This window comes from Argopecten irradians, chromosome 13, assembly GCF_041381155.1.
Source record: "Argopecten irradians isolate NY chromosome 13, Ai_NY, whole genome shotgun sequence".
NCBI classification, from domain to species: domain Eukaryota; kingdom Metazoa; phylum Mollusca; class Bivalvia; order Pectinida; family Pectinidae; genus Argopecten; species Argopecten irradians.
In genome coordinates, this window is record NC_091146.1 from 22,980,649 (window position 1) to 22,996,039 (window position 15,391).

At 33.8% G+C, this 15,391-nt stretch overlaps 1 protein-coding gene across 1 annotated transcript; it reads left to right on the forward strand.

Annotated features, from left to right (window-relative positions):
* The first annotated feature begins 4,206 nt into the window (after positions 1-4,206).
* Positions 4,207-11,275, forward strand: LOC138306301 (vacuolar protein-sorting-associated protein 36-like). Its single transcript, XM_069246721.1, has 7 exons — positions 4,207-4,346; positions 5,731-6,118; positions 7,030-7,167; positions 8,944-9,021; positions 10,025-10,102; positions 10,657-10,725; positions 11,174-11,275. Exons 1-7 carry the CDS (start codon positions 4,306-4,308, stop codon positions 11,273-11,275), a joined length of 894 nt encoding a protein of 297 aa, XP_069102822.1. The 5' UTR covers positions 4,207-4,305.
* The last annotated feature ends 4,116 nt before the right edge of the window (positions 11,276-15,391 follow it).

A 15,391-nucleotide genomic window follows, 5' to 3' on the forward strand; every position in this document is an offset into this window, starting at 1 on the left:
CTTGTCTATGTGTGAAAGATTTTACTTACGAGGTACTCTTCCAAGTTTACTTCCAATAGAATCCATTGTTGAAATTAGTCCATGAATATAATCCAGATAATCCCAAGAAAGAATATAATCACTGAGTATGTAAAGGTAATCCATAGTTTTCCCTGATATAAGTCGGCTCACAAGTATTTGCAAAATTACCTCAATTACTGTTATGGAAAAAAACATGTGCCGTAGATCCCTTTTTTACGCTACAAAGGCCTGACGGCACGCGCGTGAGTCACCACGTTATACGATCCACACGTGATATATTTATTGCGGCTACTCATGAGTGGGACAGTGTCGTTTTGCACATGTTGCTCTAGCCTACAGAGTGTATGGGGAAGTGAGGGTTTCCGGATGATCAGGTCCGAGCGCGTATTTTGTATAGAAATTCATGGTGCGTTTGATCAGCCACAAATTAGTTCCAGTATCGAAGATAGCGGAAGTGGCATTTTAAGGTTTGCCTCATTGCTCAAAATATTGCTATATTTCATACTGCTACTAGGGTGGAGACCTACGCCGGCGACAAATTAATTTATATAGATGTGGATATTTTCGGATACGGATGTATGTCCTGTCTGTAAACAGGCAAGGAAACGTTATGGCACTTGGATTTTAGATTGTCCCAAATTAAATGAATTTTATGTGTTTTTTAATGATTTTTGTCAAAAAGTTTTTTTTTTTCTGGTACTAATGATGAAAACAGAAATGTATAGACTGGGCATCGTTTTGATATTTCTTGGATTTCATGAGAAGAGGAAGAATGTGTAAAAGTGGTTGCCCGATTTTTGTGTTTTTAAAAGAAGGAATATTGTCATGTGCAAAGAAGGAAATGTGGATATTATCAATTTTTTTCAAATTCACGTTCAAACGTTTTTGTTCGATATATTTTTCATTATTTTATAAGTACGCATTAAAGAGCTTTTTTCATAAAAATTTCATCTCTTCAAATGATATCGTACTAGACAACTGTGATATTCAAAATATTTTTTAAAACTATTTACGAAGTTGTGAGTCCTATGATTATGTATTGCCCGTATTTACAGTATTAGTGCAGATGCTTCTATGATTATTTTCATTTGTTTGTTTTGTTTTGAACCTCGGGGGACCCAACCCCCGGGGCCCTATTGACGGGAAAAATAAAATTATTTTTATCCTTGAAAAAAAAAAAAAAAAAAAAAAAGATGTATCGATATCATTTTTCAGATTCACATTTAAACGCTTTGTTCGATATATTATCATTTATTTTATAAATACAAATACAAAAAGTTTTTTATCATAAAGTATTTCATCTCTTCAAATGATATTATCGCACTAGATGACTGTGATATTCAAATTATTTTTTTGCGTCCTAGGATTATGTATTGCCTGTATTAGTATGGATGCTTCTATTACTATCTTTATTTGTTTGTTTTGTGAGGAACCTCGGGGGGCCAACTCCCATGGCCCTATTGACGGGGAATTTTTTTTTTATCCTTGGACACATTTCCACATGCCCTCCACCTCTGAGTCGTGAGTTCGAATCCCAAGTTGGGCGCCAGGTACTGACCGCTGGTCGGTGATTTTTTGTTCTCCTGATATTCCTGTTTTCCTCCACCAACATACCTGTCACGTCCTTAAACAAACCTGGCTGTTAATAGGACGTTAAACTAATAAAACCAAACCAAAATTTTAAATATTGAAATTCATTTATTTTATTTCAACAAATTGTGTTACATGAAAATACATATAAATGGATTAGATAATAGACTAAGCCCATATCAATCGTCTCCGTAAGTTTCATTTACTTCTTAAAATACTGTAAATATTTGATATTGCTTCTTTTGTTCTTATGCTGATAAATCATATGGTTCATATTTCAGAATCTATTGGATTACCTTGTTTATGCCATTAACATTGTCGGCTATCGAATGTAAATTAGTGAAGAGCAACAAAGGATCTGAAGACAAAATGGTAAACTAGATTTATATAGAGTTGCATTTCACCATATGTATGATTCACATAATATCTAATATTTTTGCTATAAAGGAGACGCTTAATGTTGACAAAACACAGACGATAGAAGACGAGGGTTTTAGTCTTCTGGCGTCATTCAATCCTGCTTTTTAAATGAAATGCAGATATACAATAGACAACTTAGACTGTTACATCAATGAAAAATGTTGATATTATATATATTTTAGCTAAGACAGCCATGTTTATATACATATTGTAGCTGTATTTTCCCATAAAGTTAACGCCCATTATTTATATACATATTTATATATCTAGAAACATTTTATTCGTTCACTACCATTAGTAGAGCGGCATCGGGAAAAATCATGCATTTCTTTATAAAAGCATGAAACTTCATGAAATTTGGCATGCGAGTAGCCTAGACTACCAAAACAATATTTAAACCCGGAGCCATTGCAAAAAATACCCGCTTCCAGTTTTTTTTTCAAGATGGCCGCCCTTTTCGTGGGTAAAATGTAACAAAGTAATGAAATAGCATGCTGCACATCTCAATGAAATCATCGAAATTAGGCATGTTAGTACCCAAGACTCCCAAAGTAATATAACCATAGCGGGAACCATTGAAAACATAACCTGCATCCGATAATTCCAAAATGGTCGCCGATTGAATAGGCGGAACTATGAGAACTAATAAAAAATACGCTGAACATTTTAAAGATGCTCCATCGCCGACAGAGCATAAATGATATTCATCATTTGAACAATAATTGGTGTTTAATCGTGTATATATATGCCTAATTAACACAAAAAAATAACAGAAAATGATTTGTTTTGCCTTTGGTGCATGCGCAATCATTACTTCATTCCATATAAGATACAGTGCCACGGATTTTTTTCGGGATGCAATTATTATTTTTCATATATTTAACTTGAAGTAAAATTACAAGTTCAAACTTTTCAATGGTGTAAAGTAAGTACATTTGTAACTGAAGAAAAGTACTAAATCATCTCCTCCTGTTTTTGATAGTGAAAAAATTACCATTTGTGAGCGGTGGAGCATTTTTAATAAACGCTTTAAACATGGCATGTTAATACCAATATAAGATTAAAATCGGTAGCCATCGCAAAATGTGTCTACTTATGGCTGTTTTTCAAGATGGTCGCCATTTTCATAGGTAAAACTTAAGGCAAAACAATATATAAACGGAAGTACACTAACAATATATGGGTACAATATGCTTCTTATTCCCATCAATGTACCAATCATCTTCCAAACCAATATCCTCAAAAACAAAATATTTCTACATGCGGTTTTTCTTTCATTCCACCTTTCACTGACCATGACGGCAGTCATATTGAAAAAATACCGGAAGAAAGTACTTTTTTTCAATGCCTCCTGATTTAAATCTTATTTTGATTGTCTTTGCCACTCATATGCCAATTTTCCAGAAGTACAGCGTGTTATTTCGTTACTTCTCTAAGTTTTGCCTTCAAAAATGGCTCTCATCTTAAGAAATACCGGAAGTAGATATCCTTTTCAATGGCTTTCTGTTTAATTCCTATTTTTGGTTGTCTTAGCTACTCACATGCCAACTTCCATGCTATTATTTCATTAGTTTTCTTAGTTTTCACTACGAAAATGGCGGCCATCTTGAAAAATACCGGAAGTAAGCACTTTTTGTGATGGCCCGCCCTTATTCTCTTTTTAAAAGTCATAACTACTACTCGCATGCCAAGTTTCGTGCTTATATCATAAAAATGCACGATTTTCCCTTTTTTGCCCAAATACCGCTCTATTAAATACCCAAGTTAAAGTGAAAGATGGCAATGAAAATGCGCCATAATGGATTAAAAAATACAAAAGTAGACAATGTTCGTCATGAAATTTAGTTGATCCCTTAGATTTTGGTAGTTGAACTGAAATTGTTTCGAGAAAATATCCCCAAATCTCAGGTAATCGTCTCTCATTCACTTATTGTAAACTTACTTTATCTTTTATCTAAGGTCGCAATAATATCATATGTTACTCAACTACTCCCTCGAAACATAGGTAGGAGTCTAAAATTATAATTTAGCTTTTCTATTACGGATTAAGTTATACTGTAACAGTAGAGAGTACCAATGACATTCGATGTCATGTTTTAAGAAATAGAAACACCTCAAATTGTGGAAAAGTGAAGATAATGAAGATAACTGTTATCGGCCCCTTCGGACCCCGAACAAATCAGTATATATCTTGACTATGGTGTTTCTCCTGTACATATTACACTTTTATTTTAATGAGTGTTTGATATTTTTAATTGAATCAGTATCCATCAAATGACCAGCAGACCTTTTCAGCTTCCGGTCGGCAGAAAAATGTAAGTATAACCATATTTGTGCCGAATTTTCTCTTACAAAGCCCAAAGCCAAAAAAATATTTACTGCAACGCCCGATAATAATATCTTCTGTTGCCTTTTGTCTTTTGTTTATGGGTCTTTTCCCGAGTAGTTTATGTCCTACAAACTACAACGATACGTCCGTAGGATTCCAGTGATATTTGGTATATTGCCACTGCCGTTTATTTTCTTGACCCATACACAAAAGATAGTTGAATATTTGTATAATTCAATTCCACCAATATAGATTATAACCATATATTTTAATTAGTAAAATGAATGTGTTCTCAAAAAAGCATATTTTCATATGATTAGAACAGTTTGTATGCATTTGTATGCAAATAACGTAATCTATATATTTGGAAGTCAAATTATGTAGCCTCTAGAATGTTCACAATGTGTTAATTAAGTATTACATAGGTAATCACATAATTCGAAAAGATCAAATTACATGTTAACATACTTCAGGCATTTTACAACAGAACATATAAGGGTATTATATTAGAAACAAAGTACCTGTCCTTCATACCTGTTAGAGTGTAAACTCTGCATTGCACATATTTTACTGGTTTTGACTGGTACTTTTTTCCTACCGCTATTGAAAAATACGGGAATTGTTTAACAAGAGCAGCAGTAACAAAACGTACTTTAAATACACTTATTTTAGAGGTAGTTATATTTGAACACTTTTTAGCTGTTTTGAAGTACTTATTTAAGTAAAGTGCTAACTTGGAGAAGGTACTACTTGTATGGAACTAGCAAATAGCGCTAATTCATATAAACGGTAATAAATCATACTTCACAGTTTTTCGCATTTGCCCTAAAATTTGTCAGTGCTCAAATAAGTACACATTTATAAAGAGTATTGTTTAAGAAAGCTAATACTTGCTTATCAACAGAATCATACATGTCATTTTGTTTTGTAATGTAATACAAATGTTATAAAGGTTAACATTAATGTCATGATTTTAAATGCTATTAAAATGTGGATACACACACTTTACATTTTTCGTATCTCTATCAAATTGAAAAAATAGTAAAATGAACTTAATAAAACAAGCAAAAAAATATTGCATACCACCTTATTTTTGTAAACCAAAATTTTCACCTTTTTATATAAATAATATATCACTTAGTAACATATTTAACAAAAGTGAATAGCTGTAATTCAAGTAATGGGAGATGTGACAATAAACATAATCATTATGAAGACAAAAATAACCACAACACATTTTTAAGACTAGTTTAGACATACATCTAAATAGCATTAGTAGGTTTTAGTTGTGAAATATTCAACTTTTACTGCCTTATCTTTGTATTTGCCAATTTAAGGAATATTTGAAGCAATTTCCATCCAAATTTCAGGGTAACTATCTTTACCAACCACACCATCAACAGAGTATCGAATTTGTTTTATCCGAAAGTTCAAGAAAGGCCACCACAACCTCAAATGTACCCGGTTGAACAACACAACACTTTTTCCTATCAACCACCACGACCTCAACAAAGCATCGCGATTTACCATCAATCTCCTGATGTTTATGAAAGTGCGTCGCCACCACCAGGCTTTGTTTCCCAACAAAACACCAAATATTCTATTCAACTACAAGAACCTCTAAACAGCATCACGCTTATTGACAAAACTCCTAGATACCAAAATAGACCATCACACCCACCAGGCTATGCTGGACCTCTACCTGTTTCACTTCCCCGTGTTACATTCGTAACATCTAGCTATGCTGGCTATAACGACGTAAGTGTGGTCGTTTTCATTTTTCTGGAACTATTTCTATATTAGGCTCCGCAATAAGCAATATTATATTATATATAATATACAGCTGTAATTGATATGATGTGCCAATTGTACTTAAGCATTGGTTGTCGTATTTTTGACACGCATTGGTGTGTAAAATACATTGGGGTGAACTAGCATAGCCAATGATGCGCGTTAGCGCACCATGATAGATATGCTAGAACACCCAATGTATGTTACACACCAATGCATGTAAAAATATGACAAACAATGCTTACATTTACATTTATATAGTCATTCCCGTTGTAAAAAGAAAAAGAATGGGAAAATAAAATATAAAACGGGATATACAACGCTAAGTACAATATTGCAATCGATTTCAAATATTTTAATAAGAATATATTTCCATATTTATCAATTTTCAGAATATGTTATATTCTTCAGTGAGTTATACTGACGTAAAACCCAGTCATTTCTTGACCTTTTAAATTTTGATTGTGGTATTAGTACGCAAGAGCCTAACTGCCAGTGTAAATACTAGAAATTATTACACATTGGGCTTAGTAGCAACATATAGGTACTGTGTAGTGTCAATGTAAATATAAGTTATTGAACTCCATAGCTACATCAATAGTAACCTTTAAACAAAACGCAACATTACCCTGACTATTTACAAAACCGCCATATTTCCAAGATACATTTTCGATTCAGGCTTATTATTGAGATATTAGGGTATAATTTGTCCTAGAAATGAAATAGCTATAGATACATTTTCATGAAATATTGTCTTAACCTACGACATAAATATATGAAATACTTTAGTTAAATATATAGAATAATCAAACTGAAATATCGCGGTATATATATATGACTTCTCTTATATTCAATAGTTATTAGTTATTCAATTCCAGTACAATGATGGCGTACAAATGCAGGAGCGAGAGAAGAGGAAAGAACTTAGAGAGCTAAACAAAAAAGTTGATATGATGACGAAGCAATTGGAGAAGATCAATTTTGAACACAAACGTTTGAAAGCAGCACAATATAGCGTAAGTAATTCAATTTCATACTTTGTATTCAATACAGCAGACTTTTGGATTGGATATTTGAAATGAATGAAACTGTCTAGATCTTAAACGGAGAAAATAGTATAATGAGTCATGGCGTTACACGTCTTACGTTATAAAAATACAATTTATTGGGAAAACGAAATTAATCATAATATCCTTAACAATACATTCTATATGACGGTACCTTAATATCTCATTGAAATGACTTTGAAGCTAAGGTGTGTTTTATTTCTATCGCGGAATGGTACGTTTTTTATAGAAATATTTACCATTAAGGCAAATTGCACTATATTTACTAGACAATACTCGAAATCGTTTTAAACTGAACGAAGCCAAGCCAACCAAATCGACACACCACTGAGTTGTCGTTTTAGATTATCATGCTTCCAAAGGTTTTGTATAGTAACATATGAAACAAATAGAAAAGTCCAATCTACATCTTTGTTCAATATCATCTATTGAATAATGGATATGATATGTATTTAATTTGATTTTGTTTTCATATTAAATCTGGCTTTCTGATTGACCAATTTCTTTTTTGCATACCATTATAAAAATCGAGAATGGCACGAAAACCCGACGTTATCGTTACGTCACAATGCCAACACTGACGTTGCGTACTGATTTGAAAAAAACAATGCCTTGAAAAGCCAATCGTGCATTGAAAGGTATTTCATTTTAACAATTATTCTAAAATATTAATTATATTAAGCATTGATGTCACTATTTTTAAAATTCATCTGGTTATATAAAAACATTGCTATCCGTAATATTCTATTATGTTTCCTAACTAATTGTATATAGACCCTATATTCGTAACGTAACATGTACCCATATTTGAGATTTTAAATCTGTTTTAATCAATCTTAAGTTGGTTCCAACCAAATATTGTTATTTGTAGGGTCAGTGATGTCCGCTATGCAGAGCGACATCGCGACACCCTCAGGCAACAAAATGGGACATATTATCTGTAACATTGTCGTGCGATTTTGTCGCCTTGTCGTTTTGTCACAATGACGGGTTACATTTGTCGCGTTGTCGCATTGGCAGAAATGACACACCATAGTAGTTAGTGACAATAAATTCTGAAAGTTATACAGAGCAAAAACGATTTCTTGTCAAGTAAATTTATAACTATTTAAATAATAAACACATTATCGTTCAATGTCAAATTTCCACTGCGCGGGAAAACTTCTATGAATATAGATGACGAGATAATCATTAATGGGAGGTTTGAAATGCCAGCAGAAATCGTGGCAAATCAGGAAATCAGAGAAATTCCTATGGCAGCGAAATGGTTAAATGACCTAATCACTATATAGCTAAGAAAGGAAATTAAATCGAATGTTCCACTCACCTTTACGTCTCTGGTTTTTGAAACAGACTTATCGACAACAACATAACGATTGATCAAATGTGGTTAATATGCCATCTATTTGAACTTATAAGCTAAACAAGATTTATACCGTGACTATGTGATATTTCGATGTTTATAATATTGTACCCGATCTTGAGTTTTTTGAAAGCTTTGTAAATAATAAACACCAGTCAGGGGGGGAGAGTGGAATAAATACAGATATTGATGGTAATTTTCAGTTTATTTAGATTTGCCGTTGAAATACTGTCTGTTTATTGCCTCTAGACTTAGTATCTTTATTTACCGTATATGGTATCACTAGACGCAGACGCACTAGACACTATTGCAGAGAACTGTTTATTACGGGTGTTTAAAGATTGAAAACTATTTACTTTCAGGACAATTATGAACAATATCAGAGACATTGTAGAGGGAGGCAAAGCCCATCGGACTACGATGATGACGACGATTATTATGTAAGAAAGCTTCATTTAAACTTTTCGCTGCCACAGGAATTGTCATGATTTCCTGAATTGCTGGCATTTTTAAACTTATCATTATTGCGTCATTGATATATGACGTCAACAGTTTTGTATACAGATATCGTTTCACCACGACGTCGGCGTCAATAGTCTTAAAAAAGACGGTATCTGCGTCTATACGTCGCGCATTTCAGACGACATGTCATACCTCTATGGAAAGCTGACACACTTATTAATTGGCTCAGCTTATTGAATAATAACGTGTTTGCAGTCAAAGAATTTGCGCTGCCATCAATCTAACGATGTCATAAAAGTTGTTAATATTAATAGGTGATTTTTCCACGCAGTGGAAATATGATATTTAAGTTATATTTTATGCGAATTTCACTGTAATAAATAAATAGAGCGGTTGTTTCGGAGTAAGGTAACTTTAAAACTGTGTCATCAATTATGCAATTTCCAGCTTGTCTTATGTTGGTGCAGGGACAGCACACATATATTAATGGCGTCGTTAACAATACAAAACGAGATGTCAAAATTTGTTAAAAAGCAGATCAGCCCGGATCGGGCCCTGTGGTAGTAAAACGTAAAAGTCAGATAGACCCAAACCATTTGTATCATAAGGAAAGTATATAGAGATTGCACAATGTTTTGGTTGCGTTAAAGGTAGTATTTAACGCAAGATAAATATACTTACATATTCAATGTAGCCCGTCAGCGATACATTTTGAAATATTTCTGTATCCAGTTTCTGTACACTTTGTATTTAAATGGATTACTTTAGCGTGTTCGTCGTCAAATGTGTAAAACGGTGTTGGTTGCTAGGTTGGTAACTAAGGTAGTCAGGACGACGAAGATAGTTGCGACTGTTGAACGTTATAGCTGTCGCTTAATTGGAAATGTAACAATGACACATTTCAAACATTCTATTTTGCTTTTAGTTTCAAAATTTGACCATGATATATATCAAATAAATATCTTAAACTATATAATCCAGGGACATTCACCAAGGCTGCAAACATCGCGACGACATCATATAAGATCAGCAGAGAAGATCAACGATGAAAAGGATCACGTAAGAAATCTTCCTCAATTTTTATTATTTGAACAATATTTAATATTTTAATAGTGTCTGTATATATATATATATACATGTATTTATGTCTAATTATCACACAAAGTGCCATTTATTATTTTCTAAATGAAATATATGAATTAATATACTTAACAATTCCATTTTGAAGAAAAATAAGAAGCGCAAACTGTTCAAAAATGAAAACCTTTGGTACTGACAAAAAATACTTGTCATTCATCGTGTGTGTAGCATCTGCAATGACTTTACATTACACTTGTTTGTTGTCATAAATACCATTGACAATGTCCAATGTTTTAACTCCAGTATACTCCTTTATGGTATCTTATTAAAATGCTATGAACTCTCTTTTTAACTCTTATGCATAATCATGAAATTAAAACGTAAAATATCGAACAAGTAATAAAACAATGTGATGTATATTAATATGACACAAAACAGACGATATCCCTATTTTGATGATGCTATGATATACATTGTGATAGCAATGACAAACAGTTGATTATAAAGTTAATAATAACTAATTATATTTGTAGCACCGGCGGCATAGAGCGATACAGACAGCAAGGCACAATCACAAAGGTCATTCGAGAAACTGGAACGATGTAAGAAACATATAATTTAAGCTAAAATAAGTGTTCTTTTTATTTATTGGGACATGTTGTGTCTAATTAATTGAGAACAGACATCGTCCATATATTCGCGATCGATAGAAAACAATCTCTGGATATGACAGTGATTCCAATCATTTTGTCAACGACAATGATTAACTGATTAACGAGAACCCAAACGGTTACTGTATACTTACTGGGGATCGGGGTATGATAGTAAATGATATTTATCACAATCACAGTTAATCAATCATAATGCAGTTGTATAAGTGTAAACAGCTGGCATTGGTTTTGCTTTGGTTACCTATCTTCAAATCTGACATTCATAGGAAGACGTCGTATTGACGCACGTGAAATTCACAAAAATACAGCTGGACGAATTATTTTGATTTCAAGAAAGAGAATGTGGGTAGTTTAATAAAGCTTGTTTTTGGTGTTTCAGACGCACCAAAAACTACTGAAAAAACGAGAAGTGATGGAGGTGAAGGAACGAAAAGGATGTAAAAGGAAAAGTTACGTCTGGGAAAAGACATTCCACGTATAACTTTTTAGTTATAAAACCCTAGTCTTCTCTCAAACAGGACACACTTTGGTTAACGTACTTCAAATCAATTGCCATCAATTTGAGATATATTGATGGGGCTTAATGAGAGTAGTACACGTATTTTTGTTTTACGACAATGTATTGTTAGGTTTTTGGTATCAAATTTCCACTATCGTGAGACCATGATTACGTACAAAATACTGATTGGTTTTATACTTCAGTCATTTTACCTCTAAACCTTACTGAACTGTACGTATCTATAACTATATAACATACAAATTATATATATTAGGATTGTAATTTAAAATTTACTCAACAAATACGGATGCCCAAAGGGTTTTGTTTTGGTAAGACCCTATCAGACATTTCTAACATCGACAGAGACACAGACTTGGAGTACGACTTCGACGGGTCATATCACAATGCATAACAATGAATTATTTACATATCTGTGTACCTTTCTCTTACACTATATATACATATTCGCTAATTGCGGCGAATTTATTGTATCTAAATTTAAAACTTGTAGGTTTTCAGCTTCATAGAAACTGCGATACAACTGAAAGATCCGCCGAAGTACATAATCGTGCACACTTATCTCGGTTGAGATGCGTATTCGTTAGCTGGATATACTATCATATGAACAAGCCATTTCGTCACATCACATCTATGCTACAAAAAGATTATGTTAACTCTAGACGATATTTCATTTTACCTTTATGATTGGTCAATCCGAGGGTTCACCGGAACTTGGGCTCTTATGGCAACTTAGCGCTACGTGAAAAAATGTCTATTCCTTAATGTTCAGTTCGCACTTCAATTCGTTCCAGACATCGTGCGTATATCGTGCGAGAAGCTCAGGGGTCGCCTTCCCGATCACTTGGGTTTTCTGCGGGCACTCCGGTTTCCTTCCACTCTAAGACCCCTCGCGCTCTTTCATCCGGGCCATCGAAAGTGGTTTGTATAAGTTGTATAATTTCTTTTCGCAATCGATGTAATCATATTTGTATATCATGCAGACATGGTTTTAAGACTGTACAACCCCAAAACGTGGCATAAACAATTGGTCTGTTTTCAAATATTAAGCAATTTAGAGATACGTGTATTATGAAATGAGTAAAACCGAAAGAAACAGGGAAATCAAAAAAATCAAATCAAATAGCGCTTATTTAAAAAGAAACTTTGAAAACTCATCCTCAATCAAAATATTTATGTTACCTGTTTTCAATGGCATTGAGTCAAGTGGCATAGGAAGATGAAACGTAATTGGAAGGGGGGGGGGCAAAGGTCCTAAATATTTCGTAAATCCCCCCCCCCTTTTTCGCGCACCCCGCACCCAAAGAAGATAATTGATATACTTTTTTCATATATTATTACATATACCTTGTACACATCTATAGACAGTGGCGACGCTAACAGGAAATTAATGAATGCGCAAATTAGCGTGTGAGTTTGTGTGGGGTCCGGGGTATCCCCTGGAAAAAAACATTATGATTTAGTATGACTAAGGTGAGTTTTACGATGCATTTTATTGAATTTGCGAGCGCCGAAGGCGCTAGATTTTTGTGTATGGGGGATCCGGATGTCTGCCCCGGGAAATTATTTACGATATAGAATGGCTGAGATGATTTAAAGTTACCTGTATTTAGAAATGATAATTGTGAGTGTCGTCATACCATTTTGCAACCCAGCTCGATCTTAACATACCGGATTCACATCATCGACACATTGTTTTGTAACTCAAAATAATGATGAGTTGATTGTCTTGCTAAGACATTTAAACAAATTAATCTTTTAAGAAGCATTTTTTGAAATAGTATAATCCCTTGATGGACATTTTTAGTCTAGTTTGTGTGTATTGAATTTTCATTATAAAAGGTTTGAACATTACGTGCTTGAACGTTTAAGGAAACGCGCCGCGCAACGGAAACGTTTCTAAAATAAAGAACAAAAAGACATATGGGGGGGGGGGGGGGTAATTCCTGTAACTGAAGCAAAATTAAAACTTTTTTACAGATATCAAAATGCTTAATCAAGGCGATAATAAATACTCTTGTAATAATATTTTATTTGCCATTAATACAATATGGTGACTGTGGTTGATGTGTATTATAAAAAGAAATAAAAATAAAAATATTTAAGAAAAATAAAAATAATATAGCATCAGTGAGGATCGAACCCTACACCATTACATCTTGCGCCTTTTACAGTATCCGTTTATCCAATAAACATTATATTATTTCTACAAATTATACAAACCGGAATGTCCTCGGCGGCGTCCGAGCAATGATTTTGACATTTTGAGATGATCCCTGAAAAAAGTCGAAGTTGGTCTCGGAGTCCGTGTCTGATCGACGTTAGAAATGTCTATTACAAAGCCTCCGTAAGCAATCTTCAATGAAATTCAGATAATCAAATTGATAACAATCGTTATCAATCAAGACAATCACAAACATGACATTTCCGTGTTGACACTGCAGATGTTTTGAAGTGAGTTGATTTAAGTGTGTATGTGTGTGTATTTTTTTCCTATTGTTTTTTTTATCTAATTGTCCATGCACATGAAACATTGAAATTCCTTTCCTGGTATAGGGTATTCATTCTTATATAAATTATTACATCTGTTATAATTATTATTGACATACGAGATATCAGATAGTCTATTCTCCCCATACTTCACAGAGATATGCCGCGGTTGCTGGGGAAAAGATAACTCTATCTTACACAGGGGGGTGTACGACAGCTCACACGCGCTAAACAATAACGTGGACGTCATCAATAACATGGGGCGTAAACTGCGGCGCGCATTGTAGATGACGTCATCAATTTTGACGCATAACGACGTTCCTGCGATAATGGCGCTATGAAAAAAGCTGGAAAACAAGTGGAATTTCGTCATTTTTTCTACTAACTATGGGAGAAAAAAGATTCTTACATGGGTCTGTGAAGTGGACAGGGATGTCTCAACCCTCGTGAAAGATATTGGCCGTCAACCCTCGGCAAAGCCTCGGGTTGACCGGCCAAAATCTTTCACTCTGGTTGAGATATTCCCTGTCCACTTCACAGACCCATGTAAGATTCTATTATTGAATAGCAGGATCTATATCCGTTTTGTCAATTAGATTAATTAATCTATATAATATTTTCAACTCAAACGCCGTTGAATCAGTTACTGTAAATTATACGGTCAACATATAAATCCATTAAAACTTAGAACTATGCCACATGTGTGATTATCATACACAGTATAGCCATGCACAGCTTAACGTTGTTTCCACCATGTTGAAACATCTTTCTGGGGTCAATATTAGTGAATGCGGTTAATATAATCTTACATTTACCTATAATGTGGATAATGAAATCTCAATCCGAGTGAAATATTTTTGATGGTAAATCCAAGGCTTTGGTTTTCTTCCGAAATTCATCAAAGAGATGAATTCAATTGTTTAGAAACATTTGCATTGCGCCAACATAACAGTGTGCAATGGCGACGGTGACAATGGCTGCTGCAAGAATTGATGTGAACATGCCATTATCTAGCGTGGGCGAGCTGTTTTTTTCACTACTGCGATATGGGATAATAATATCAACATCACCTGTTGTATAGATATGTTGTCAGTGGTGAAAGTAATATCTACCTTTTAATCGGTAAGCTTGGATATATGAACTATACTGTTTATGTTACTATATATGTATTTCTTATATTTATGTAATATAATGTTTCAAAACTAAAGTGTTTTCCATAGTTATTTATTTAAATAGATTACATTCAATGCAATATTTAATCGTAAATTACTTATGGGGGACCCGTGTCTCCTTCCTTCTTCATTACGGATCTTCTATGGCTTCATAAGGAGTCATTAACTGACTATATAACGAATTCATCGCAATGACATTCGTTTGTTTTCTTATTCTGCTTGCAATTTGAAATCAGACTTGAAGTGTTTTAGCAAATGACTGTCCTCTACATAGGAACCAATTTCTTTCCGATTGCTGTGATTGCCATTCCTGCATGGAAATTTGTGAAAATAATCCATAAGTCGAAAATAATCCTGACACCAGTGCAATTTAAAACTCAACGTCATGGTTACCTCACTATTTTCTCGTTAAAGTATG

Excerpts from the sequence above, each read along its gene's own strand:
- LOC138306301 (XM_069246721.1), top strand. The coding sequence starts at position 4,306 with ATGACCAGCAGACCTTTTCAGCTTCCGGTCGGCAGAAAAAT. Across the intron at positions 7,168-8,943 it reads TGAAAGCAGCACAATATAGC|GACAATTATGAACAATATCA; the intron begins GTAAGTAATTCA and ends ATTTACTTTCAG. Across the intron at positions 10,726-11,173 it reads ATTCGAGAAACTGGAACGAT|ACGCACCAAAAACTACTGAA; the intron begins GTAAGAAACATA and ends TTGGTGTTTCAG.